Source organism: Monodelphis domestica, chromosome 1 (assembly GCF_027887165.1).
Source record: "Monodelphis domestica isolate mMonDom1 chromosome 1, mMonDom1.pri, whole genome shotgun sequence".
Classification (NCBI taxonomy): domain Eukaryota; kingdom Metazoa; phylum Chordata; class Mammalia; order Didelphimorphia; family Didelphidae; genus Monodelphis; species Monodelphis domestica.
The window spans coordinates 112,828,624-112,855,588 of NC_077227.1; the positions used below are offsets into that span (position 1 = coordinate 112,828,624).

General features: G+C 44.8%; 1 protein-coding gene across 5 annotated transcripts in view; it reads left to right on the forward strand.

Moving 5' to 3' along the window:
• SH3PXD2A (SH3 and PX domains 2A) overlaps nt 1–26,016 on the forward strand; it is a 337,587-nt gene extending 311,571 nt beyond the window's left edge. For all 5 annotated transcript variants that reach the window (XM_007479080.3, XM_001368979.5, XM_056804516.1 and 2 more), the window contains 4 exons: nt 2,645–2,979; nt 6,035–6,084; nt 11,434–11,553; nt 14,795–26,016. In XM_007479080.3, coding sequence (XP_007479142.2) covers nt 2,645–2,979; nt 6,035–6,084; nt 11,434–11,553; nt 14,795–16,771 — 2,482 coding nt within the window. In that variant the 3' untranslated portion in view covers nt 16,772–26,016. The remainder of the gene's footprint in view (nt 1–2,644; nt 2,980–6,034; nt 6,085–11,433; nt 11,554–14,794) is intronic.
• The last annotated feature ends 949 nt before the right edge of the window (nt 26,017–26,965 follow it).

Consider the following 26,965-nt stretch of genomic DNA (forward strand, 5'->3'; position numbering starts at 1 on the left):
CTGTACTTTTTTTTTAAAGGAACCTATCTAAGCTTTTGAACAGGAGAGCAGCCCTTAGAAGCAGTCACCATCAGCTTGAGTGGGGTAGATGGGAGAAGGGAATTGACTTCAGAAATCTCCAGCTTGTCGTGCCAATATCATGAGTATGCGTTGTTTTCAGAGGGAAAACCTCTTCTGGTGATCTGAGGGCACAGATGCCCACCTTGCCTTGCTCTTTCCTTGGACCCAAGCCTACCTTTTCCCTTGACATTGTAGAGAATCATATGCCTGGCTCCTTCATGCTGGGGAAACTGGAGCAAAAACATTTTCGTAGACCCCCATGCCCCTGAAGCAGCACTGAGTGTCCAGGGATTCTCTCCCAACAGTCCCAAGGAACAAGATGGAACAAAGAAGGAGGGAAACTAATGAACTTCTCTTCTTCCTTCTTTACCTCTTTGAGTCCTGTTTCCTTTCTAATAGAAGCTGCTAGAGTGGTACATTGGATAGAACATCTGGAAGACCTGAGTTCAAATATAGGCTCAGATTCTTGCTGCTAGCTGTGTGATCCTAGGCAAGAGACTTCACCACTGTCTGCCTCAGTTTCCTCAACTGTAAAATATAGATCATAATAGTAGCTACCTCCCACTTTTATAGGGATCAAATTAGATTATTTATATTTGTAAAGTGCTTAGTATATAGTAGGTGCTTAATAAAGGTTTGTTTCCTTTCTCCCTTCCCTCCATTGTGATCCATTCCCCTTTATTCTAGCCTTTCTCCCTGTGATTTACGATGACTTAGATTGTGGCAGGATCTAATGGACTTCTGGTCCAAGAACATAGCCTCCCCATAGTCTTAATTGTAGCATTAACTTCTCTTGAGTGTTAGAAGGCATCTTAGAGATCGTTAAGTCTGACTCCCTCTTTTTATAAATGAAGAAATTGAGGTGGGGGATGGGGGTGGAAGTGACCTGCCCAGAGTGGTAGAGAAAATAACTAGCAAAGTTGGCATTTGCACCCACATCCACCCCCTGTCTACTATACTGAGTCGCCTTGTCATGCAGCCCGCAAGAATGAATGATGACTTGGCCCAGCCAGTCTAGACAGCTGATATGTTGTTGTCTGGGTCCCCTAGTGAAGTCAATCCTCTCACCTCATCTCCCGATGGCAGTGGGCCAATGGATTAGGGGAGCTTGGAGCAGGGGGAGGGAGGGAAGAACCTAGAGAATGCCCACAGGAATCTTTTTATAGCACCAGTTCCTTTTGACCACAATTTCCATTCATGGGAAAAATCAGAATCAATAGATTCCTCAAATCTTGAAATAATAAAATTTTAGAATCATGGAAAGTTTAGAGCATATTTTCTAAGCTGAATTATCATGAACCAGTCAGATAAACTTATCCTTGCAGGACATTGGCTTTTGGCAGTCAGGGTAAGGGGGATGGGACAGAACACTGGGAAGAGAAGTCAAAAGTATAAATTTTTAAAAACACTTATTGATTGTCCTAGTATCAATTCTAAAACAAGGCTGGCAAGGGCTAGGCATTGAGGTTGAGTGACTTCCTCAGGGTCACACAGCTAGGAAGTATCTAAGGCCAGATTTGAACCCAGGTGACTTTATTCACTGTGCTACCTAGATACCCCTAGATTTTTTTTAACTCTTACTTTTTCTGTCTTAATAACAACTTTGAGATAGAGGGGAAAGGACTAAGCAAACAGATTTAAGTGATTTGCCCAGGGTCACACAGCTAGGAAATGTTGGTGGTCACATATGAACCCAGTTCTTCCCAGGTCTTCTCCAGGTCTGGCACTTTTTTCTACTCTGCCTAACTGCCCAAGAAAGTATAGATTTTAAGAAAAGAGGAGCTTCAATAATAAAACTTTATAGACCAGCAAAATTTGTTATTGTCTAAGAAACTGAGACACAAAGAGACTTAAATTATTTACCATTCTAATAGCTATAGTACTGGATTTATTGTCAAGAAGACCTAGGTTCAAATCCTCTCAAATACTTAGTAGCTCTGTGATCCTAAACAAGTCATTTAATTGCTGTGTGCCTCAGTTTCCTTATCTGCAAAGTGAGAAGATTGACCATGATGACCTCTAAGATCTCCTCCAACTCTAAAACTGTGATTCTGTGATTTCTTGGTCACATAGTGTCACAGGGTGAATCCCAATTTCACCGGCTCCATGCCCAGTTCTCTATTCCCTGAACCCCACACCAAGAGAAGAGGGTGTCAACAGCATGGAGAACTTTTACATATTTTACTGAGCTGCATCTTAAATAGTGTGGCTTGGCCATGACCAATGCAACCTTCCAAGCAGCCCAGCTTTGGAAAACATGGAGTCTCACTTTTCGTTCCCATCTGTCAGTTTTTGGAGAAAAAAGACCCCCGATGAAGGAACAAGGAGAAAGATGTAGGCTCTTATTATGTTGTGTTTTTGGTAACTTGTAGCCATTCCCTTGGACCTGAGCAGCTATTTCCTGCTGGAACGAGAGTGGGTTTTTGATTCTGGTGATGACAGAAGGAACAGAACTCGGGGAGAGCAGGCTTCGGCTTGGGCAGTCCATAGATGAGGAAGAGGCAGAGGCATGGAGGTTGGATGTATGGGGGACTGAGCAGTGCAGAGGACAGAGTGTTCATCTTTAGTGCTCTCTTTGCCACAGGTATCTGGGGAAAGAGGGCTGGGCACCAGCATCCTACCTGAAAAAAGCCAAGGATGACCTCCCCACTCGGAAGAAGAACCTGACAGGTCCTGTTGAGATCATCGGGAACATCATGGAGATCAGCAACTTGTTGAACAAGAAGGCATCGGTGGACAAGGAGGCCCCGGCCGACAGCGAGGGTCCCGAGGCCCCCGTCACCAAGAAGGAGATTAGCCTGCCCATCCTCTGTAGCACCGCCAATGGCAGCACAACAGGCACCCCGGAGAAGCCCGGCTCCAAGCTGGCGCAGGGATCCCCAGCCGTGGCCAGGATCGCCCCCCAGCGGGCACAGATCAGTAAGAGGCCCCCTCCCTCCCCTCTCCTGCTTTCTCTCTGGGCGTCCCTCTCAGTGGAGAACTCTCAGCTGGCGAAGCCAAGGTCTTCCGTTTTATCCTTGAAGGGACTTTGAACCGCCCCCTGTTCCCTAACATCCCTCTGACCCCCCATGATCCCAGGCAAAGGCTGACCCCAGAATGGCCCCTAACCCAGCAACAGACGGACCTCTCACCCTGCCCAAGCGCATCTCTGTTCACAAAGGAACAAGAGAGTGGAGACAGCTCAGTGGCATCCATCCCTCCGCTCGAGAGAGCTCCAAGTTCATGTCTTATTGACAGTGAGCCAGTCACTTCTCTCTCCAAGGGAAACCATCCAGTGTGGGTGGCAGATAACTACATCCCTAAAAGAGAGAGAAGGAAGAGTATTAGCTCTGTGTGTGTGTGCATGATTGTGTGACAGTCTGCCGTGGGGTTTGCATCCTGGAGCCGATGGGAGGCTCCTTCCTGAAGGCAGCCTGTTTTCCACAAAGGACACATGTTCTAAACATCGTAGGCGCATTCTGTTAGCACCTGCCCTCTCCTCTAGGGAGCTCTGGCTACAGTCCCATAATGGGGAACAGCTCAGGCAGTGGGATAAAAGTCAGAAAAGCCCAAGCAGTCCAACATTTGAGGCAGGGAAGGACTTCACAGCAGTCAAACTGTGGAGGAGTGATTTGGGGAGGCTGGGGGTGTGGTGGAGGACATTATTCTGGAAATTTGGAAAGCAGATGTGGCCCAGGGAAGCCCTTGACTTTGTTGGTGCTGTTGAAATTGTAGGATCATAACGCTGGAAGGGACCTCGCAGGTCATCCAGTCCGAACTCCTCATTTTACAAAGAGGAAAACAGAGGCTTAACGCAGTTTAATAATTGGCCTGCAGTCACATTTTGCTTCTTCAGTTTTCCAGGAACACACAGTAGTCAGCACTTCGTTACAAACAGCCATTACTGCTGTTCTTAGTCTTGGTGTGATGTCCTTTGGGACTACTGAACTACAAAACAGGAGAATATGCAGAAAAAAATATAGTCCCCCTACATTTTGATAGCACCCATGGTTGTATACATACACACTCTCTCTCTCTTCTCTCTCCTCTCTCCTCTCTCTCTCTCCCCTCTTCTCTCTCTTCTTCTCTCTCCTCTCTCCTCTCTTCTCTCTGTCTGTCTCTCTGTCTCTCACTCTCCTCTTTCTTCCCTCTCCTCTGTGTGTGTGTGTGTGTGTGTGTGTGTGTGTGTGTCTCACTCTCCTCTCTCTCTCTGTCTCTCTCTTCTTCTCACTCCTCTCTCCTCTCTTCTCTCTGTCTCTCTGTCTCTCTGTGTCTCACTCTCCTCTTTCTCCCCTCTCCTCTCTCTCTCTCTCTCTCTCTCTCTCTCACTCTCCTCTCCTCTCTCTCTCTCTCTCTCTTCTTCTCTCTCCTCTCTCTCTCCCTTCTTCTCTCTCTTCTCTCTCTCCTTTCTTCTCTCTCCTCTCTTCTCCCTTTCTGTCTCTGTGTGTCTCACTCTCCTCTTCTCTCTCTCTCTCTGTCTCTGTGTCTCACTCTCCTCTCTTCTCTCTCTCTGTCTCTGTCTCTGTTTCTGTCTCTGTCTCGCTCTCCTCTTCTCTCTCCTCTCTCTCCCCTCTTCTCTCTCTTCTCTCTCTGTCTCTCTGTGTCTCACTCTCCTCTCTCTCCTCATTCTCTTCTCTCTCTCTCTCTCTCTCTCTCTCTCTCTCTCTCTCTCTCTCTCTCTCTCTCTCTCTCTCTCTCCTCTCTCTCTCTCCCTTCTTCTCTCTCTTCTCTCTCTCCTTTCTTCTCTCTCCTCTCTTCTCCCTTTCTGTCTCTGTGTGTCTCACTCTCCTCTTCTCTCTCTCACTCTCTGTCTCTGTCTCTGTGTCTCACTCTCCTCTCTTCTCTCTCTCTGTCTCTGTCTCTGTTTCTGTCTCTGTCTTGCTCTCCTCTTCTCTCTCCTCTCTCTCCCCTCTTCTCTCTCTTCTCTCTCTGTCTCACTCTCCTCTCTCTCCTCATTCTCTTCTCTCTCTCTCTCTCTCTCTCTCTCTCTCTCTCTCTCTCTCTCTCTCACTCTCTCTTTCTCTCTCTCTCTCGCTCTCTCTGCATCCCAAAAGTCTTAGTGTCCTTTTAAGCTTTAATAGTTGTCGAATTATTATGAACTATGTATTATGTAGATTAAGCATGAATGAGATATCAATCAATAGATATAGCTAGATTTCAGATCTACATAGATAAATGTATATTTAATCTTCATATCTGAGGTCAGCTGGACAGGATCACTATCCCCATTTTATAGATGAGAAAACTAAGTCCCAGAAAAGTTAAGTGGCTTGTCCAAGGTTATGATCTGGTGTTCAGGCTCTGAACTGCCCACTGATATTACAAGAGTGCTTTAGCAAATGTTTACTTTATTCTCTGGAGGCTTCTGGCCCCTGCTGCCATTTCCTTTTCTGGCCTATGAAGGAAGCACTATTCTTCCACGAGCAAGTTATCCCTTGGATTCCTTTAGCTGCATAGAAGATGGAAACAACCCCAGTTTTTGAGTGAGAAAACCTAGTTCTGATCAAGTCACTTCACATCACTGGGACTCAGGTTTTCTCTTCCATCAAAGGGGGAATAATAATCCTTGTGGTTATTGGTCTCAAATGAGATAATGTGACTAAAGCACAATTCTGTGTTGCTATCATTACTATCATGATCATTATTATAGTTCTTTGAAGGAATTAATGAATAGTTTAAACCATTCCGTTCTTCCCACCCATGACTACGTCTAGCTTTCATTTAGCCTAGCAGGATGTCTGTGTTGAGAGACTGCATTGGTACCTGATGCCAGGAGAAGACCACTTGCTCCTGTCTCCCAGTCCAAGTTAAAGTATTAGGAATTTGGGAAAAGTCAGATTCCTTAGTCCCAACCCAGACCAAGGGCTCATCAGTCCGCTTCGATCTTCCCTTGTTTCAGGATGAAACAAGGGTTGGGCAGAGGAGAGGCTGGGCTAAGGTGCAGAAGCTGCTCATTGTCCCACTCACATTTCTAAGGATTGATTTCTCATTGCAGGTTCCCCAAATCTGAGGACAAGGCCCCCGCCACGCAGAGAATCCAGTCTGGTTGGTATTTAATTTTACTTTTCTACTCTTCCTTAGGAATCATGGGCTGTTAGTTCCAAAAGAGACTGTAAAAACCATTTAATCCAACTTTCTCATTTTATAAAAGATAGAACATGGGGCCCACAGAGGGAACTTGACTATCCAAGGCCACAAAACTAGTTAGTAGTGAAGTCACCAAGAAAAACTCAAAATCTAGGGGTCTGCCCTCAAAGAGTTGGTCTGTCAGCATCGTAAACTGGGTGGGATGGGGCTCTCTAGTCCAACTTTTTCATTTTACCAGTAGGGAAACCGAGGCATGGAGCATTTAAACGACTTTTCTACGATCACATAGTAAGTATCAGAGGCAAAATTTAAACCCAGGTATTTTTGACTTCAACTCTCACACTTCATCTCTGACTCTCCAGCATCCCATGACGTTGGAATAGGGCCAGGACTAGAACTTGGGTTGACTGGCTTTCCATCTTCACGAGATATAGGATTTGTGTGTGTCTGCCATGTGCAGAACTGGGCTGAGATTTCTGTGGGAGTGAATTCTGGATGGGTCCGTCCAGTGCTCTCGCAGGCTAAGTTTTGGGAGCATCGTTGAGGGTTGCTCCTAGGAGCTGTATTAATGCACATATTCCTCCTAACACTGAAACTCTGGCGGCCTTGGCTGGAGGATTTATCGCTCAGAAGCCCACTGGATTCTCAACCTAAATAACGACATCCGCAGCCACCAAGCCTGGTAGACATAAACATTTAGACTGGACATCTCAAGTGTCCCACTGGAGTGTTTACTAGGAGCTAGAAATGTGGATGGGGTGTACATGGGCTTTGTTCAAAGGCCTTTTTTTCACCCAGAAAAATATATACCAGTAATAAAGTTAACTGCCAAGAGTGAACTGAAGGGAAAGACCCTGTTCGTGTGGGATCCTCAGACACAGGAATGGAGGCAGCTTACTGACTCAGTGCATAAAGAGCTAGAGCTAGAGATGGGGAGGCCCTGGGTTCAAGTCTGGTCTCAGACACTTCTTAGCTGTGTGGCCCCTGGGGAAATTACTTAATCCCCACTTACTGCTTCCTTCTGCCTTGGACCAATACATAGTATTGATTCTAAAACAGAACATAAGGGATTAGAGAGAGAGACGGACACACACACACAAAGGAATGATTAGGGATCCACATTTATGGTGGGTGCTTCAGCAGGGAGCACCTTCCTCATCGGGCCTCCAGCTTTTATGATTCAGAAAGGGTCAGAGAGGGAGACTGCCCCAAGAAATTGCTCAGATGCCTTTGTCCTGGCTGAGTCAGGCCCATGTGTTCAAAGACAGCTCCAGAAGAAGGCGGCTCTATTGGGATCACAGATCTAGAACCATGAGGAACCTCAAAGGCCAATCTAGTCCAATTTGATTATTTTACAGATAGGGAAACTGAGGCCCAAAGAGGGGAAGTGACTTAACCAAGGTCACACAAGTGACACAGTGTCAGGTGGCATTTGAATCTCAGCTGAGCAGCGTTCAATGCAGCAAACTAAGAGTTTCCCCTCATTAGGGACATAGAACCCCAAAGGACAATCTTCCAAGGCCTTTTCCCTAAGGAAAAGAAGTTTGTCGGAAAAGGAGAAAAATGAGAATTATAAAAAGAACCCAAGAGAGCATCCAGAAACCAGTGGCATGACCCTTATCCCCAGGCCCACAGAAGTGAAATGACTCACCTAAGGTCACACAGACACAGATGATCTTTGCCAGAGGTGGGAATCAAGTACCTCTTCCCCTCACCCACCTGGCTGGCATTTTTGGCCACGTGGACTTTGCCTCTTTGTGTTCCCACTGAGAGGTACGTGGCTGAACGTTGACTTTTCCTCCTGAATCGCTTAGCCCCGACTAATTATTTTCGATTAGACTTTATTTTGGCAGCAATGCAGCAATTAATTCTATACTCACCAAGCACACACGGAATGCAGGGCAGCAGGCTCGCTGGTTCCAATTAAGCCCCACCGAATCCCTCCCGTCCAAGGGTCAGAGCTGGCCAGGCTGATGCCTCGGTTCACAAAGCACAGGGACGCTTGGAGCACCATTGTGCATCTCTCACCTCCATCCCTCAGTGATGCAGAAGAAGGATGGGGTGGGGAATGAGTCCTGGCTGGGAATCAAGACTCGCATGGACGCGATCACAGATTTAGACCTGGAGGGGACTTGGAGATCATCCGGTCCGAACCCTCTAACTTTACAACTGAGAAAACTGAGGACCGGAAAAATAAATGATTATTTGGTCCCACCGCTAGTAAACCACCGAGGCGGGATTGAACCTAATTAAGTCCAAGTCCAGTATTCTTTGCCGCTAGCCTGATGGTTTCGCTCGAGTTCTATAACACACGTCCCTTCCAAAGGCAGAGGCACACACACGAGTTGCCCCACTGCCCGAGGCATTTCCCCGACCAGGAGCTTCCTCCTCCTCCCCTCCACCTCCTTCTCTTAAACCTGCTTTCAGTCACCAACACTCAAGTAGGAGGCTATCGGGCTGAGAGAGCCTTTCTCCTGGGACTGTGCCCTGTCAGCCTTATCTCTACCTGGAGAATGGATGGCTTTAACCTCTCTGAAGGGATGTCCGAGGTCCTTGGTGTCCCCCACTCCTTTGTGGATGGAGCCGGTGACACTTGATTTATCCGACACTGGACAAGGAGCTGTCCACATAAAGAAGTCAGCTGCAGAACTAGAGTTTACCTCTCGAAGAACCAAAGATCTTTCTTTAAAAATTCACCATTTTTATAGGCATCTTTAAAAAAAAAAAGAACCCTTAACTTCTGTCTTAGAAGCAATACTAACTATTGATTCCAAGGCAGAAGAGCGGTAAGGGCTAGTAAATGGGGGTTCAGCGACTTGCTCAGAATCCCACAGCTGAGAAGTGTCTAAGGCCAGATTTGACCCCAGGACCTCTGGCTCCAAGCTTGACCTTCTGGCCATCTAGCTGCCTCTCATAGACATCTTTCTCAGGTAAATCACACAACTTTATGCTGAAAACTACTTACATCTTTTTCAAAATGATTGACTCAAAGATATCGCCATGAACATAAATGTCTATGGTGGGCTATTACAAAGGGATGCTTCAGAGCAGGTCTTGTGCTCTGCTGGACTATTTGCCTCTACTTAAATAGACTTGGCTGGGAGTTGAAGGTGAAAACCTGAAATAGGAGAGGACAGGACAAAAAAATAAATATTTGGTAGAATGGAATCCAGAGGAGAACCTTAGCCCAGAGAGGCTCAACCATACTGTGAAAGCAGCCCACAGAACTTCCAGTACAGCCCAAACCAGATTAAAATTTAATGGGGGGGGGGGGGAGATAGCTGGGTAACTCAGTGGATTGAGATCGAGGCCTAGAGATGGGAAGTCCTATGTTCAAATCTGGCCTTAGACACTTCCCAGCTATGTGACCCTGGGCAAGTCACTTGACCCCCATTGTCTAACCCTTACTACTCTTCTGCCTTGGAACCAATTCATAGTATTGATTCTAAGACAGAAGGTAAGAGTTAAAAAAAAAATTAATTGAGGGTCATCTCGTGGGCTCAGTGGATAAATAGATTTGGAGATGGGGGGACCTGGTTTCAAATCTGGCTTCTGACATCTCCTATCTCTGTGACCCACGGAAAGTTACTTAACCCCAATTGCCTAGCCCTTACCACTCTTCTGCCTTGGAACTGATACTGAGTCCAAGATCGAAGTAAGGGTTTTTAATATTTTTTAATTTAATTGGAAAATATTTAACAAAGTCAATGAAAAAATATTGTTGGAGATGGATAATGTTCATAAGTGGTTTCTCCATTCCATTTGAGTTTGACACCACTGACTTAGATCATTTAGTTCCAAACCCCTTCCTTTAGAGATGTAAAGATTTAAGGCCAAAACTATTCAACGTTTGGTCCAAAATTGCAGCGAAAAGCAATCTTACAACCTATGTAGACCAAAACCTTCATTTTAGAAACGAGGAAACTGAACCAATTTTGTCTCCCTCTTTTGCTATCAATTGCCACTTCTGCTGCTGTATTTTACACACAGTTATCCGAATTGGAGTCTGAGGTTGGTTCCTTTTCTGTCTTACGGAACAAAGTATATGAGCTTTCTAATGGCTGTTTTCCTTGTCCTGGATTCCCTGCCATGTCCTACTTTATTCAGGCTGCTGGAAGTCTGACTATCAGGTGTTTGGGGCATTACTATATTGTTAATAATTATTTCTATAGCTCCAATTAGTCTGGCATTAATCCATTTATCAGTGAGGACCACCTTCACCTAGTAAACAGGCCTATCTTACCTAATATTGTCCCAACTGATTCTCTTTTACAATATCATTAAGGCATGCCCGACTTATATAAGCCTTCCAAAACCCTCCAGAAATATTGTCTTTTCCCACCAGGCTGGATCTGGTTTGTGTCCTCTGATCCTCACTTTCTGTCCAGTTCAGCTCTCTCCATCCCAGGGATTTTCTCTGTGCCTTCCTGAATGGAGGGTCTTTTTCTGTTGGTTAAACTACCCCTGGTCATGCTGTTTGTCCTACTGTCCTGTTTGTGGCACTAAATTACAACATTGCACCAGGTGTGTCCATAGTATAAGAATCCCCTGCCAGGATAGACGTCCCCAGGTGATATGACTCATGTCTAGAAGTCCTTGCTTCTGAAATGAAGCCAAAATAACATATGCCATCCGTCTCATCCCACATCCAGTTGTGTGCCTACGAATGGCAGCTGAGATGACTTGCCAAGAGTAGAATAGGGGCTAGAGATTACGTCTTCCTAGCCTGAGTCCAGTGTTCTTTCTTTTCTGCTAGATTGACTTTCTGGCACGATGCCAATCATCTTAGCCTCCCTTGCTTTCTCCTTCCTTTTTGGGGCCATGTTACCCTCCATAGCTCTCATCTCCTTTATTATTGTCAAAGTGCTTAGTGAAAGATCAGAGAAGTAATAAGAGTTGTCATTAGGAATTTTTGTTGCTAGGGGAAAGGACCATAAACCTCATCTGAGACAGGTGTCCCCACACAAATCCCCAACTGGGGGTAGGGGAGGAGCAGCCTACCATCTGGTAGCTTCTATAGTAGTACTAAATCAAAACATCACATTTTGTTCGTTTTTGCTAGTTATTTTTGCCAATGAGGTACTAATTCCATTGGTTTCTTTACTGTCAGAGTATTACAAGAATTGTTAGCACCTCTAAATCGAGCCCACTGAGGCAGAGGTCCAGTTTGACTCATCCTGGTTTTGGTGTGGTAGTAGGAGAAATGGTAACTTATGGTTCATTAGCCCTTGGTGGTTTACAAAGCACTTTCCCCGTGACAGTCCCATAAAGCAGACAATTAACCAAGACTTTCTCTATGGATTTCAGGGGTTCCAGCTGCCCAAGCCACCAGAACCCCCTTCCGTAGAGGTTGAGTACTACACCATCGCCGAGTTCCAGTCCTGCATCTCTGATGGCATCAGTTTCCGTGGTGGACAGAAGGCAGAGGTAATCCTTATTATTGTGGCTCTGACTTCCTTAGTTAATTTTGCTTCTGGAATTTACTTTGAGATCCCAAAGGAAACTATTTTTCAATGTATTCTGACATCCTTTATTTGATCACACATAGATAGGATTTCAGAATTAGATGGGACCTTTGTTATCCCAAATGGACCACATCTAGCCCACTGCCTGTTCTATACAACTTATGAGCTGGCTTTTTTTTTTTTAACATTTTAAAATAAAGGAGGTTTTGTATTTTAAAATCGAAAACAAAAAATATTCTTAGCTTTTGGTCCTAGAACTATAGTTTTTCAAACCCTACTCTATAGTCTTTCCCCATCTTTTTATAGATGAGGAAACTGAGACCCAAAAAGATAAAGTCATTTTGTTCCCCATAATAGGCCTATGGGATCAGGTATTATTACCCACATTTTAGGACCTTGGGGAACTCTTCCCCAAATGACAAAGCCCAATGAGGAGAAATGACTTACCTAAAGTCATTAAGTAGAAGAGTAGCAAAGCTAAGCTTAGAACCCATGTTTCCTAATTCCCAGTCCAGTGTCTTTTCCTCTGTTTTCTACCACCTGCCTTATGAGACAGCAGAAAGGATGTTGAATTGGGTGCTAATCCTAACTCTACTATGTATAGACTTAGTATGTGATTTCAAATTAACTTTCTCTTTCTAGACCTGGGCTTTTCTCCATTTGTGAAATAAGCCAAGGATAAAATTTTTGCCTTGCCTTTCTCACAATAAATTAGTTTCTTAGCACCTACTATAACAACAGCAGTTGTCAGTAACATTCTCCCCCTAAAAATTATTTATTTTGTTTTTGATTATCTATGTGCATGTTCTTTCCTTTAATAGAACATTACCTTGAGGGCAACAAGGCCATTAAAATTTTCTGAATCCCCTAGCATAGTTCCTGGCACAAAGTGGGCACATATAAGCACTCATGTAATGAATGAATGACAGTACAGCTATCCAAAAGCCTTATGGAGTACTTTATGTACATCACACCCACAAACCATGGGGGATGCCCTTGGCTCTGTCTTGGGCTCTCTCTCATGACTCTTTTGGTGATCTCATCAGCTTGCATGAGTTCAGCTATTATCTCCATGCAAATAATTCCCAGATCTTACGTCTTGCCTTAACCTCTTTCTAAGACTAAACTTCCATCTGAACATCTTGAATTGGATATCTCTTAGGCATCTCACACTCAAATTGTCCAAAGTGGAATTCACTATCTTTCCTTCCCAAACTCACCCCTCTTGCCAACTTCCCTCCCCCTATCAAAAGCATCACCATCTTCCTAGTCATAGGCTTTCAGCTTTGGTAGCATCCTTATTTCCTCCCTCACACTCACCTCACCTACCCAAGCTAGCCCAATATTGCCTTTTCTTCCTTCGATTCATCTTTCATGTATGTCCCCTTCTCTCTCCTGATACATCCCCAGTTTGAGTTCTCATCACCTCTCACCTAAATGTATCACTTCCGAACTGGTCTCCCTACCCCAAGTCCATCCCCACTCTAATCCATTCTCCAAAAAGCTACTGAAATGATTTTTCCAAGACTTAAGTGACAGTTCCATCCCCCTTGCTCAATGGACTCCCTTACGTCTCCAGAATAAAATTAAAAAGGCTTCTGTTTGGCATTTCAAACTCTTCATAACATGATTTCTTCCTACATTTCCAGTGTTTTTTACAATTGACTCCCCTCCATGCACTCTACAATCTAGCTTTACTAACCTGCCTATCCTAGACTACTTATACTATGACACTTCACCTTTGGACTGCCTGCCAACCTCCACCTCTCCGTCTTGGAATCTTTGGCTTCCTTTAAGACTTTGCTCAAATACCACCCTTTGAAGAAGAGCTTTCTTGGGTCCTCTTCGCTAGGAGAGTCTTCTGCTTAATGATAGCCTGTCTTCTGTTCTGCATGTGTTTTGTATGGACCTATTTACTTACATGTTATCTCTTCTATTAGAATGCAAACTCCTTGAAGAAAGGGTCTGGTTTTTGGTGTTTGCCTTTTCTCTCCAATGCTTAACACCATACCTGACCCTGTCTCTAATTCTTTTGAGGATAATGTCATCTTCTCAGTGACTCTAACTATTTTCCTCTCCTTCGCTTCCCACATGCAGCCACTTATCAAATCCTGTTGATTCTACCACAATTATTGCATTTCTCAGATCTATCTCTTCCCCACTTACATGGCCACCACTCTAGTTCAGATCCTCATCATTTTTGTCTGTATTTTTTTTTCTAAAAACCTTACCTTCTGCCTTTGAATTAATATTATGTATTGGTTCCAAGGCACGAAGGGCTAGGCAATCAGTATCACACAGCTAGGAAGTGTCTGAGGTCACTTTTGAACCCAAGACCTCCATCTCTAGGTCCGGTTCTCTATCCACTGAGCCACCTAGCTGCCCTTCCTTGTAATATTTTAATAGCCTTCTAACTAGCATCCTTGATTCTGGTCTCTTGCATCTCCAATCTATCCTTCACACCACTGTGAAAATAATCATTGAAGATTAGGTTCCCTATATAAGGCTATCTCTTTCCTCTATACATTCATACAGGCCACATGCCTAAAATGTACCTTCACATCTCCAGCTGTCAAAATCCTTTTATTTCTAGGCAGACAGGTTTCCCCAGCCTCCCTCAGTGCATAGTATCTTCCTCCTTCCATCTCCTCTGTATATATTCTGTATGCACCTACTTCTGTACATTTTGGCATGCAGACTCTTTGGGAGCAGAGACTGGTGTTGCCTTTTGTTGCCTTCCTAGTGCTTAGTATAGTGTGTGGCACATAATGAATGCCTAATAAATGCTATTCAACTGACTAAGTCTTCAAGGAAGCTTTCCCAACATCTTCTCTTCCCTCCAGCTAAAAATCTTCTCTCTTTCCTTAGAACACTTTGATCCTGTAATTAATTTCTCCTTCTTCCCCATCATTCATTCCCTTGTATTTTGCTTATCTGCCTCCAGTAGAAGTCTTTCACAACCAGGATGGTGTCACTTTTATCTTTGTATCCCCAACAAATAACACAGTAGTCACCCGTTCCATTTTGAAAAAGAAATGTAAGAGGTAGGACATGAGCTTAATCTCAAAGGCAGTTGTGAGACATGGAAGAGACTCAGAACGTGGATGCCACATCCAAATAGGAGACAAAAATGTGAGATAATCTATCCCTGTCCCCAGTGTCCTCATTGCCTACCAGCTTCTTCTTTCTTCTCTGTTTCCTAGGTCATTGATAAAAACTCAGGTGGCTGGTGGTACGTGCAAATTGGAGAAAAGGAGGGCTGGGCCCCTGCATCATACATCGACAAGAGGAAAAAGCCAAACCTGAACCGGCGTACCAGTACTCTGACACGGCCTAAAGTTCCTCCCCCAGCTCCCCCTAGCAAACCCAAAGAGGCTGAGGAGGGATCATCTGGCACCGTGGAAAGTCAGGACTCCCCACTGAAACCCAAATATGAGGAGCCAGAATATGATATTCCTGCTTTTGGCTTTGACTCTGAGTCAGAGTTGGGAGAGGCTCCTGGAGAAGACAGTTCTGGGGAGAAACGCTCCTACCAGCCCCGCCGATCATCTCCAGCATCTTCCCTGCAGAGGGCCAAGTTTAAGGTGGGCGAGTCATCTGAGGATGTGGCCCTGGAGGAGGAGACCATCTATGAGAATGAGGGATTCCAACCATATGTAGAAGAAGCCAAGGAATCCAGTGGGGAGGCGGACTCTCCTAGGGGCTCCCTGCTTTCCCTCAACAAGAGAAGTTCACCCAAATCCAATTCTCCCAAGTCATCCTTTATAAAATTTAAGGCAGAAAAAAATACTCAACCAGAGTTGGGGAAGAACCACTCCACTGCCTCTTTCTCCTCTTCAGTGACCATCAATACCACCTGCTCCTCCTCCTCGTCGTCTTCCTCTTCCTCCTTCTCCAAGAATGCAGACATGAAACCCAGATCAGCCTCAGATGCTGGGTTAAGGAGCCCTCCCAAGGGTAGTGTGAAAGAGATGGTGGATCTGAAAGCTGGGCAGACCCCTTCCTCCAGAGCTAAGCCATCGGTCCGACCCAAACCCTTCCTAAGTAAAGGAGAATCCCAGAGCCAAGATAAGATGGACATTAGCAGCCTTCGGCGTCAACTGAGGCCCACAGGACAGCTTCGGGGAGGTCTCAAGGGTTCAAAGAGTGAAGACTCTGAAACACTTCCCCAGACAGCATCCCAGGGCCCTGAGGAGGGGTCTAGGAGAGGTTCCGCAGACTTCATCACTCCTCCCACTCATACTCACCCTTCCCCCAACAACTGGACCAAGAGAGATCAAGAAAAGGAGGTTCAGGGCTCCTCCTATGTAACTTCTGATGCCTACGAGAAGGTCCAAGATTCTGAGATCAGCTTCCCCGCTGGTGTGGAGGTGGAAGTCTTAGAAAAGCAGGAGAGTGGTTGGTGGTACGTGAGGTTTGGAGAACTAGAGGGCTGGGCCCCTTCCCACTATCTGGTCCTTGGAGAAAATGAGCAGCTGGAATCTTCCACAAAGGATCTGGACTTTACTCCTACCAAGACCAAGAGGAATGAAAGTAAATCAGACAGCCTGGAAAAGATTGAGAAGAGGGTTCAAGCTCTGAACACGGTTAACCAAAGCAAAAGAGTCACCCCACCCATCCCATCTAAACCACCTGGAGGCTTCTCCAAGACCTCTGGACTAAGCAATGGGCCAGTCAAGATGAGGAATGGTGTGAGGCAGGTCGCTGTAAGACCGCAGTCGGTGTTTGTGTCCCCACCCCCCAAGGACAACAACCTTTCCTGTGCCCTGCGGAGAAACGAGTCCCTCACTGCCACAGATAGCCTCCGGGCTGTTCGGAGGAACTCCTCCTTCAGCACTGCCCGAACAGCAGCTGCAGATGCCAAAAGCAGGCTGGTAGAGCGGGCAGCGAGTGAGGGCTCTGACACATCGTTGCTGCCCACCCAACGGAACGGGATCCCTATATCCACAGTCCGGCCCAAACCCATCGAGAAGTCTCAGTTCATACACAACAACCTCAAAGATGTATATGTCTCCATTGCAGACTATGAGGGGGATGAAGAGACTGCAGGATTCCAGGAGGGGGTGTCCATGGAAGTGCTGGAGAGGAATCCAAATGGGTGGTGGTACTGTCAGATTTTAGACAGTATGAAGCCTTTCAAAGGATGGGTGCCTTCCAACTATCTAGAAAAGAAGAATTAACACTGTACAGGGAACTTATCTGGGCTGTAATTTTGCTTGCTTCAGAGGCCTCCTGGTGAAGGCACCAAGATGAAACCAAAAAAAAAAAGAAGAGAAAAATAGAAAAAAAGGGAAGAAATATTTTTTTTTAATGGGGAAACAAAACCAAGGGTAATGAGTGACCAGAAAGTTGTTCTTCAAATTTGTGCATCATGGAAGGGGATTTGGGAACCCAAATGGTGGGTGAATGGTTCTTAGGTTTGAGGAGTGGGAGAGGGGTGTGTGGGTGGGTGGGGTAAAATGACTGATGTCCAAAGGCATTGGATTGGGCTGGGGTGGGTCAGGGGTAGGGAAGGAAAGACAAGGGAATTTGGACTTGTATGATGTCACTGATGGGTCGTGTTTGTGTTTGGAGCCCCCTGGTGGAAACAAGGATTTAAAGAAAAACATGATTTGTGCCTTTGGCTGATAACTTTGATGGAATGGAAGGGAACTCCATGCTGGTCTCTTCCATCATGGCACCCAGTCCGCCCTTACACTCTAGCCATAGCTCCTACCTAGTTAGAGAACATCACTGGCATCTCACCACCAATAGCACCCCTGGTAAAAGGTGATTTTTATTTTGAGCTTTCAAGGATAAATTTAACTTTCCAGGCAGCTTTGTTTGGGGTGGGTTGGGAGTTGGGGAAGAAGGTGATGGGCCAGGACAAGGTAGAGGCTAGAGATTTTGAAGACTGGAGAATTTTGCATCTAAGCCCAGCACTGGACAGAATCCCAGGATCTGTTCTCCTTGGCCACTTCTGGAGTTGGGGTTTCTAAACTTCTTGCTTCCTTGCTTTGGCAAACCCAAGGAAAAAATTTACAGTGTATTCTGTTCAAGGGAAAATGTTCCCTTTGGTCCTGCCTCTCCTTTTACAGTCATTGCCTCCTCTCCACAGCCTTCAAGAAGAGAACCAGACCCTCATTCCACTAGGCAGTGGGTTCTCTGCTGACAAAGGCAATATCATTGCAGCATTCATGTTTACAAAGAAAGAAAAGGCTAAGCCATGAGTTTGAAATCTGCACAAGCATTATTTGTATTTTGGTAGTGGTGCAGGGTACTCTATATGTATGTTCATGTGCACATCTCTGGTCACTGTTTTGCTCTGTGTTTAGGGCTTTGATTTTTATTATATTTGATGGATTTGTTTTGGGGGTGAGGGTGGGATGGGGAAAGGGGGAGAGGGTCCTTATTTTTCTGAAAAGGGATTGAGGTGGATAGGGTTGGGTTTTTTCTCCCCCTACCCCCACCCCACCTCTTGACAAGCCAAAATGTTTTCCTTTTGGTTTCCATTTGAGTATGAAATGTGTGGACAGCAAAATAGCCGGGGGTTGTTGGGAAATATTGGGCCTAAAAGAACCCATAGCCTTGGAAACAGGAAAGTTGCCCATCGCCTGTTCCCAGTGCCACACAAGAAGGAGGAGAAAATTGGACCAGCTTAAAGAAGCCAGAGGCTGAAATCGAGAGGAGGTGACTGCATCCCAGCTAGAACCCATAGATTCTTGGGTTCAAAATGGGTCCGGGAGCCACTTTCTGCTTTGTCAAAAACTCTTTTCATTTTGAGATGTATAAAGCAACGGCAACGATTCCTCCCCTCTGTCACTGAATGTTGGGGGTCAGTGATTTGAATCCCATTCACAAACTAAGGACCGTAGTCTATGCTTGTGTTCCTCAATGGATGGATGGGAAGGATTGGCACTGGACCCTCAGCCCGTCCAGCCCACCCTGGAGGATGTGTCTATTGCCTCCAACACTCTCCAAGCCTTTGCTAATGTCGGTGCTTTCAGAAGCTTGAGAATGAACTTCTTGGGAGCTGAACTCCTCTCCATACAGCTTGCAGTTGGACGTGTGAAAGGCAGAGAGTGAGAGAGGAACCACAAGAACCAAGCATATGTTGGTTGTGAGTTGACTTTGGGGGTGCATTTTAGATTTGCTGTGATGGTTCCGAGGAGAGAGGCCCAGGGGTCACGACTGGCTCTGTCACAGAGGAGTGGCCTTTGCAGATTTCCACATGTGCCTTCGACTTCCAGTGGCTCAGACTTCTCATCAAGGAGCTCCGAGCTGCTGAGTATCTGGGGGAGAGTTGGTGTTTTTCACCAAGAAGGAAAGGCGCTCCTCCACTTCCCTGTTGTCTCCTCCCTTATGTCCTCTTCCGTGCCCTCTTCCCTTCCTCCCCAAACAACCTTTACACACAATATATTATGTCCCAGGAGTTTAAATGAGAACACACCAGTCATCTCTGTGCTTCTGGAAACCAAAGGGCCCTATTCCCACCCTCCGTGGGCTCTGCTTGGGGAACCGCGCATGCGCGGCCCTTAACCTCCATATGTTGACGGGTGGCAGCTATCGAGAACTGCCCAATTTTCGTCAAAGGGCCGTTGTGAGATTTGTTTTTGTGAGGTTTTTGTTTTTGTTTTGTTTTTAAAATTAGAAATACTATATTCTTCTGCTGGACAGTATTAAATAGAGCAAGTCATAGAGTTATCTGCTAGATTGCAGTACTAATGGTAGCGGGTTAGTTACTGGTGGTGTTATGATTTATTTGAACAATAATGATGAAGAAGTGGTTCATTATTTTTTAATTAATGCACTTTAAGAGTGGAAAGGAAAGAAACATGCAGAGAGCTGAGTGCATTATTACTTAAAGGTGCAGTATATGCTTTCCTCATTTTTAAACAGCACATATTTATTAAAAGAAAAAAGTAATTTATGATTATTTAAAATAAAAATTAAAAATTATAATGACCGTTGGGTTAAAGAAGTTTCTACACAGCTTCCCCTCCCTTGCCCCTTAGCCCTAGGGCATCCCACATACCCCACTTCCCCCATTCTGCACTGAGCCAATAAAATCTTGAGGGCGTTAAATCAGGTCAGGTACCTTCTAGAAAAGAGTGTGGCGTATGTCTGACCAAGCAAAAGCATCTCAGATGGGCTGGACTAGAACTTCCCCGAGGAAGTCTGACTCCTCCCGCCCTCCTACACTCTGGAACTATCCTCAGCACCATTTCTATTCTGGACCCCATCTTTCACTGGCACTTGCCTTGACAATCACTGAGTGCCTCAACCCTCACCCTCTACCCCCAACTGGCCCCAGTCCAGACACTCTCAAGCCATGAATCCCAGAGCTGGAAGGGACCTGAACAATCATCAGGTCCAACTCCCTCGTGGAAACTGAACCTAAAGAAAGCCTATGACTTGCCCAGGGTCATATGAGGAGCTAGGACTGACATCCAGGGCTGATGACTCCCAATTCACTGCCTTTTCTACTTGGCCATCAACGATGGTTTGCCAGGGCCCCATCTTGCTTATGTTGTGAACATCCTTGCCCCCTCCAACCTGAACACACCAGGGCAGATTGAGACTTGGCCATTGGCGGTAGGCCATGATATCTAGGGGAAAAAGTAGGCAGGTGACATCCAACAAAGTCCAGGGAGGGAATAGAAATCGCCTTTCTACCACTGCCTTTACGCCCTTGTCCGTAGGACCAGCCAAGACACCACTTGGCCCCTACAGAGGAGCCAAATTGAAGGAAGGAGCTGGAAGTTTCATTACTTGAAGTTGAAGACATGTAGGTATGAAGATTCCAGGCTTCCTTGGGCATGCTCATACCAGCTCTGCCAGGTCAGCCAGCCTTAGCCCAAGTCCCTTTGTTCCCAACCCCCAGGGCAATTCTTGAGCAATCTGTTCTGAGAGAGCAGAGGGCACCTTCTGGTGGCAGAAGAAAGCGATAGCCCCTCACTGTCAGATTCTACCACCTCCCTTGTTCCAACTTAAAAAAAAATTTTTTTTTTAAATCATAGCAGAATCCAACCCTAGTTTTCCATTTGATCTGTTGAAAATGTGAAAGGCTGTTGTATTGCTGTATACTGCAACTTTAATGATGATGAGCACTTCTGAGGTCGTTATTGACGTCTATATAATGCCTGAAAAGCTTCACTTGACCATTTGTTTTTCTTTCATTTTAAAGATTTTTTTAATTTCTTTTTTTTTTCCTTTTTAAGAGAAGAAACAAAAAGATTTCCTCTCTGTTTCTCAAACCAGGTCTAGCATCAGGGGAAAGGTTCTCCAGGTCTGGGATCCTCTGCTCTGATCTAATAAGGAACTCGTTCTTAAAGGACTGGCACTTTGAGTTTGAAGATGAACACATCCCCACACCCTCCAAGCACCCCTAGCAGGGAATGACTTTCCTCTTGGGGAGCGATCTTTAGGGAATGCTTTCAATCCAACCCCCTTTCATGTTCAGGTTTCTCCATTTCAGACAGCCCTAGAGCATGAAGGGTAAAGTCCAAATCTGGCCCCAAAGAATTTCCTCCTGTCCTAACTTTGAGTCCTGACGAAGGCATTATATAATTGTTTAATCACTTTCAGACTTTTGTGCTGCGTATTTTACTGTAACCTGTATCCATTCGCTTTCCTCTGCAAAACATGTTACTGCTTATATCACCTAAGGAGAAACACAAGGGAATTTGGGTAAAGCCTTCATTATTTTCATATTACTAGTATTTGCAAAGTAGACATAGTGCTATTTAAATTTAGAGTTTGGTTGGTAGCTTTTTTTTTTAAGAAAAGATAAAATAATTCTTACTTTCCTGTGTTTATATTTTACTAATATTTTATTCCTCGTAGGTTATTCTTCCTACCCCTTTCCCTCTTCCCTCATACTTTGCATTCTCAATTGAAAAGAAAAAATAATCCGAGGAGAGAGAGGGTAAGTGCAATATTGAGGTGAGAAACACCAGGCCTTGTCTGGGACCTTGGGGTGGCATGTGCTGCCATTTGAGAGCAGACAGAGCTGTGAGCTGCCAAGAGAAAAGGACCAAACTTACAGCCCCAAATGGCTGGTTTGGGATACTCTTTTTCTCCTCCCCCACCCACCGCCCCACATCCCAGTGAAGAAAAAAAGGAAGATGTCCACCATTTTGAAATAAACTACAGACCAAAACAGCTGCAAAATTGGTGACTTTAGAACGGGGCTAGGGAACTGCTAGGATGCCCCCCAACTGCTGGCTCTGGGAGCAGAGGCCCTTCGGAGTGTGGAAGGCAGATATGGGTAGACAGAGAAGCAGCCAATGGGGTGCTATTTTTGAACACTTTGGCCTCACTGAGCAAGAGTGCCATTTGCATTAAGTAAATGGGATGTCCCAAAAGGTTATTGGAAATATCACCTTCCACACAGCCCTCTCTCAGACCCCAGGGGCCTTTAACACTCAGGCCACCAGTAGTCGTATAAAAGGAACTTCTCTTTCCCTCACCCCATCCCCATTTTCCTTTTTAAACTAAGTAACCTCAGTTCAGCTCGTGGGCAGGAACCGTAAGAGCAACAAAGTCCTCTCCTTTCCATGGTACTCCTGATAAGTCTGAGTGCCATTCTAAGGAGGCTGTGAGGCCAGAATGAGACACTGATATTCACAGAGCACCCACAAAATGACCCAGCGCCGGCTCGTCCTTCATGTTTTCATCTCAGCTGGAATTCTGCTGCTTTGCTTGGCCCTGGAGTTCTTCGGACGCAAAGAGGGTTTCCAAGAGCCCTTGGAGACCCTCCCTGGCCAGTCCAGGTCTTCCTGGAATTCTGGTCTCTAAAGAGGAGGCTGCAGCTCCTCCTCAGGTGTCCTGTGTGTGGATAACTTGCATTCAACAGGTACAAATCAGGCCAGGGCAGCAGAGATTCCTCCCCCGGATTAGAGGACCGCTGGGGTAGGCGAGATTGACAGGGTAACAGGTTCTTCTGCATTGTTAAATCTCCTTGAGGCTCCATGGATTGATTCTCTGTGATCTGGGATCACAGTGGCCATTTTTGAATTGCTGTTTAATCCCCTCCTTATTCAGTACTGTATTGTTACTCCAACTCCTCAGTCCTCTCTGTTTGGACACATCCACACATATACGTATACATGTGTATAGGATATATATCTGTATATATTATATGTGTGTATATATATAAAATCTTTGATAAACTCAATACAGGGATCTTTGGAGAAGGAGTTTTCCACAATGCTAAAGAATTAGATTCCCTCAGTTTTTGGAGGGTCGTGTGTACGTGTGTGTTTGTGTGTGTATTTGTGTGTGAGCACATATGGGTCTGTATGCATTGAGTCTAAGAGAATGTGGGGGGAAGGTCTATTCTAGGTCAGTAATTTTTCCCACTTGAATTAAATAATATGGAGTTGGGGTGGGTGGGGGGAACCATTATCAAGATGTCTCCATGTAAGGCCAACAGTGTCGGGCAGGTCCCACAGGGCTCTTGTATGTTGAGTCCATACACTATTTACATAGATAATTCTGGCTGGAGAGTGCAATGTGTCTTTTTTTTTTTTTTGTAATTATTTTATTAATTATTTGGTTGAAGACTTCACACTGGTGTTAGCAGACCTTCCTAGAGCAACCCAAGTTACCCCATCTGGATGGAGCCTCCTGTTCATTATTGGCTTAGTGAAGGCAAATGGGGGGATAGAAGGAAAGAGGGGGAGTCCTGCCACCTTGGTATCACAGGGAACAAGTGACACCCTAATCTGCTCAATGCCTTATAGCCTCATTTTCAGTATCCCTGTTTGGGGGTGAATTTCTACTAGAGATCAGATTCCAAGTGCCCATGTAGCAAAAATCCCCAGAGAAAGGATTTTCAAATTTGGGCCTTGCTTAAGTCTTTTCTGTAGCTCTTTGGTCTGCACCAATGACCATTGACCCTAATGATCCAGTTTCATCCTCATTCCTGGCCCATTTCCCTTAGGAATTATCAACCAAGTGCAAAGAGTCCTCTTAAGTTGTCTACTCCAATTGGTCCAGTCCCTGTTCTGGTTATTGGATGATGCTGGCAATATCATAGATAGAGGTTGAGTATTTCCATTCTAGAGAAGGTTTAAAAGAGCATGTTGGTAGTAAGAGAGAGTCATGTCTGACTGAAATGATGGTGTGCATGTTTGAAGTAGCTGAGAGCACATACCCATTGCTAGAAAAGAATTTCTCTTGGCAGGGTTGTGCTTTAGGCACAAGAGAGAAAAAAAGAGGAGGGAGGAGGAGAAGGAGGAATTAGGGAGGATTTCAAAAAAGGGTTAAAGAAGAAGTCAATTCAGTGTGTTTCAGAAAGGTTTGTATGTGTGTGTGTTTTTTTTAAGTAAGTGGGAAGGTAGTTAAAGTGACTTGATATAGAGGGGACCAAAATAGGTTGGAAAATTCCAAAATGACTGGCCATTCTATGAGCAGTTTCTAAATTAAGGGGATAAATTAGGTGGATCTCATAGGCAGGTGGATTTTTTATTCAATATGGCCCAATAAGTAGGCAGTGGGATCGACACTATTACAAGTGTTTTAAGTATTAATGATGTAGAGAGAATTCTCTGTGAGATGGGCTGTTGAGCTTAATGACCACCAAGAGCCCTACCAATTCTGTGATTTAACATCTGTATAGAAACTTCATGTCCTGATTAGTTCTGATGCTGCGACCTTCTCCTGGGATCTTTGGGGAAAGCCATTGGCTTAGAACATTTACTTAGCACCTCTTTCTTCAGGGCTCTGCCAACAGCAGGTACTCAATGAATGCTTCTGGACTAGCTTAATCAGAGAGAAAATGGCTGAAGGCCACAGCAGAAGCAGCAAACCCAAAGGCTTGATTTCCCTAGGCAAGGGAAGCAGATAGAGATGAAGAAATGTAGACAGATACCCATCTACCTATATGAGATTCTTGGCCATCCAATGCAAACCCTGGATGTGTTTCATGGTGGTTGAGGGTACAACCATATGCCCATCTCTACCATTTCTTTAGCCATTACTCTTCTGTGAACCCCTTACCTGAGTCTGTCTAGCTCAGAATAATTGCTCCAATATCCAGGATTCATGAATGTACCACTTGCCTCCCCTGAGCAACTTTATGGATTCCAACTTGTTTCTTAAACAGTAACCATGAGAAGCATTGTTCAAGGGGCCCATCATTGTCAGTCCAAGACCTTAGAGTCTAGACCATGCACCCAGGAGATCAGAGATATGGAGGGCTGAGCTGAGAACACTTTGCTCATGAGATCATTCAGCCTTCAAAGGATTGCTCCTAATGGCCCCAGCCATGGTGAACTCCAGTTTCTCTTTTGTGACTTTCAGGACATAAGATTGGTATTCTCATGGTGAACATAGTTTTTCAGGGGAAAAAAATATAGTTGTATCATTGGTTTGGGGATTCATGGGCCATATGGAATATCCCCTGTCCACCTGGTGACCTAGATCTCACCTACTGGGTCTGTCAGCCATATGAATGCTTTAATGATTATTGTAGGGAAGGAAAAAAAAACACAACAGATTCACTGTGCTTCTATTTGCACTCTGAATTCTCAAAACTTATGATTTATTTCTAAAATCAAAGCCTTTGCTGAGATCAGAATTATTAGAACATGGAACTGATGGGCTTGGCTCCCAGAGAGAAATTTAAGATTCAGAGAATCAAAAAACAAATGGCTTAATTTCCCAATGGCCAGGCCCACCATTCATTACTTAAATGAACAGTTAGTTTTGGGATACTTTAAGCAGAAACACAATTCATGAATTTGTTGCTCATTCTTCCCTGCAGTAAATCTTTTCATTCTAGTGTCTACAGGAGGTATTTGAAATTGTAGCCTCGTTACTTATCTAAGTTTTAGGAAGTTTTATCTGTGGAGTACTGAAGAGGATGGAAATTTCTGGTCCTGGGGAAAGGGAGTAATTAGGTTGTGAGTTGTCAGGTGTACATCTCAAATGTTCAGAGTTCTAGCTGGCCTCCCTCCTCCCCTCCACTTGAGTTCAGGGCAGGTTCCATGGGTAAGAATTACTATGTTGAGATCCAAAAACTTTAGTCTCCCACCTTAGCAGAGGATACTTGAAAATAGAAGATATAATGTGTCATCTCTGAGCTTTAGTGATGTCTTCAACCAATGGTGGTGCTATGTGACCCCTCCCATATTGTGTTTATGAATATGGCTGAGATATTTTTTAATGTCTTCTTCATGGTGAGGCAGCGCCCTTTGGAAAGGAACTTTAGTCCCTTTCTGAAGGCCCCTGTCCCCAGCCCCAGCCCCTCAGCCACCCACTTCCCAAATACTCTGTGTGTATTCACTTGGATGGGGTTTGTTGGTCTGCAGAAATGATGTTCCATCCTGGGATGCTTGTCAACTGTAAGGTTTGGTTTGTGATTAATTTTTTTCTGTATTTTGTTTACATTGCATCTTATACTGCCCTCAAAACCAAATAAAGTTTTTGACCTTTTTAATTAAGTACAAATTGCCTCTTAATTTATCCCTTAAAATGCCTAGGAAAAGAAGCAGTAAGAACTTCTGTTATGAGACTGAGGGAACATTCTCTCCCCATTTACTATCTTGTGGGACCTCACAGTTACTGGGAGATAGGAACTAGTATTTCCATTTTATTGGAGAGGAAACTGATGCACAGAGTAAGATTTTTCCGGTGGTTACATCAGGGCAAGACTTGAATGCAAGTCTTCGTGACTCTTGAGTTTAGTGTTATAACCTGGCACTATGACATACCGCCTCTCACAGTATCTGCTTTCGCTTCCCTGCCCCAATGTTGATTCTGATGAGAATACCAATAGGTCAGATTTAGTGAATGGTTACAACTATCTGCAAGTGGGGTGTGGATTGTTATCATGTCCATTTTACTGATCAGGAAGAAATAAAGTAGCTTACCCAAAGCAGAACACCTAGCAGAAATAAAGGGATTTGAAGCTGTCTCCTGACTCCCAAGTGCAATGTTCAAGCAATTTAGTATCTGAATATCAAAGAATCTTTGAAGTCAAGACCTCCTTGTTTTAAGACTACCAAAGTATCCCACTACTGGAATTATTGCGTAGAAACTGACCCTTTGTCCAGAGTGGTGTGAAGGGCATTCCTAAATGAATGGGGAAAGTGAACTAGATAGCCCATAAGATCTCTTCCAAATTTGGAATTCTGTGAAGATCTAACAGATTTTCAGATGTCTCATTCTGGACCTTCATTACGAAAATAGAGCAAAAGAGACAGAATGTGAACATGTCCTGAGCCCAGCACCCCATAACCAACAGTAACTGCCTCACAACTGAGCTGTCTGAAAGGAGAACCAGCTATCTTGAGAGCCTATCACTTGAGATCTTCAAGCAAAGGTTGAATGGATCACCCCTCCCTGAGGACATCCTTGAGGGAATTCTTGTCAAGCCAGGGCCCTAG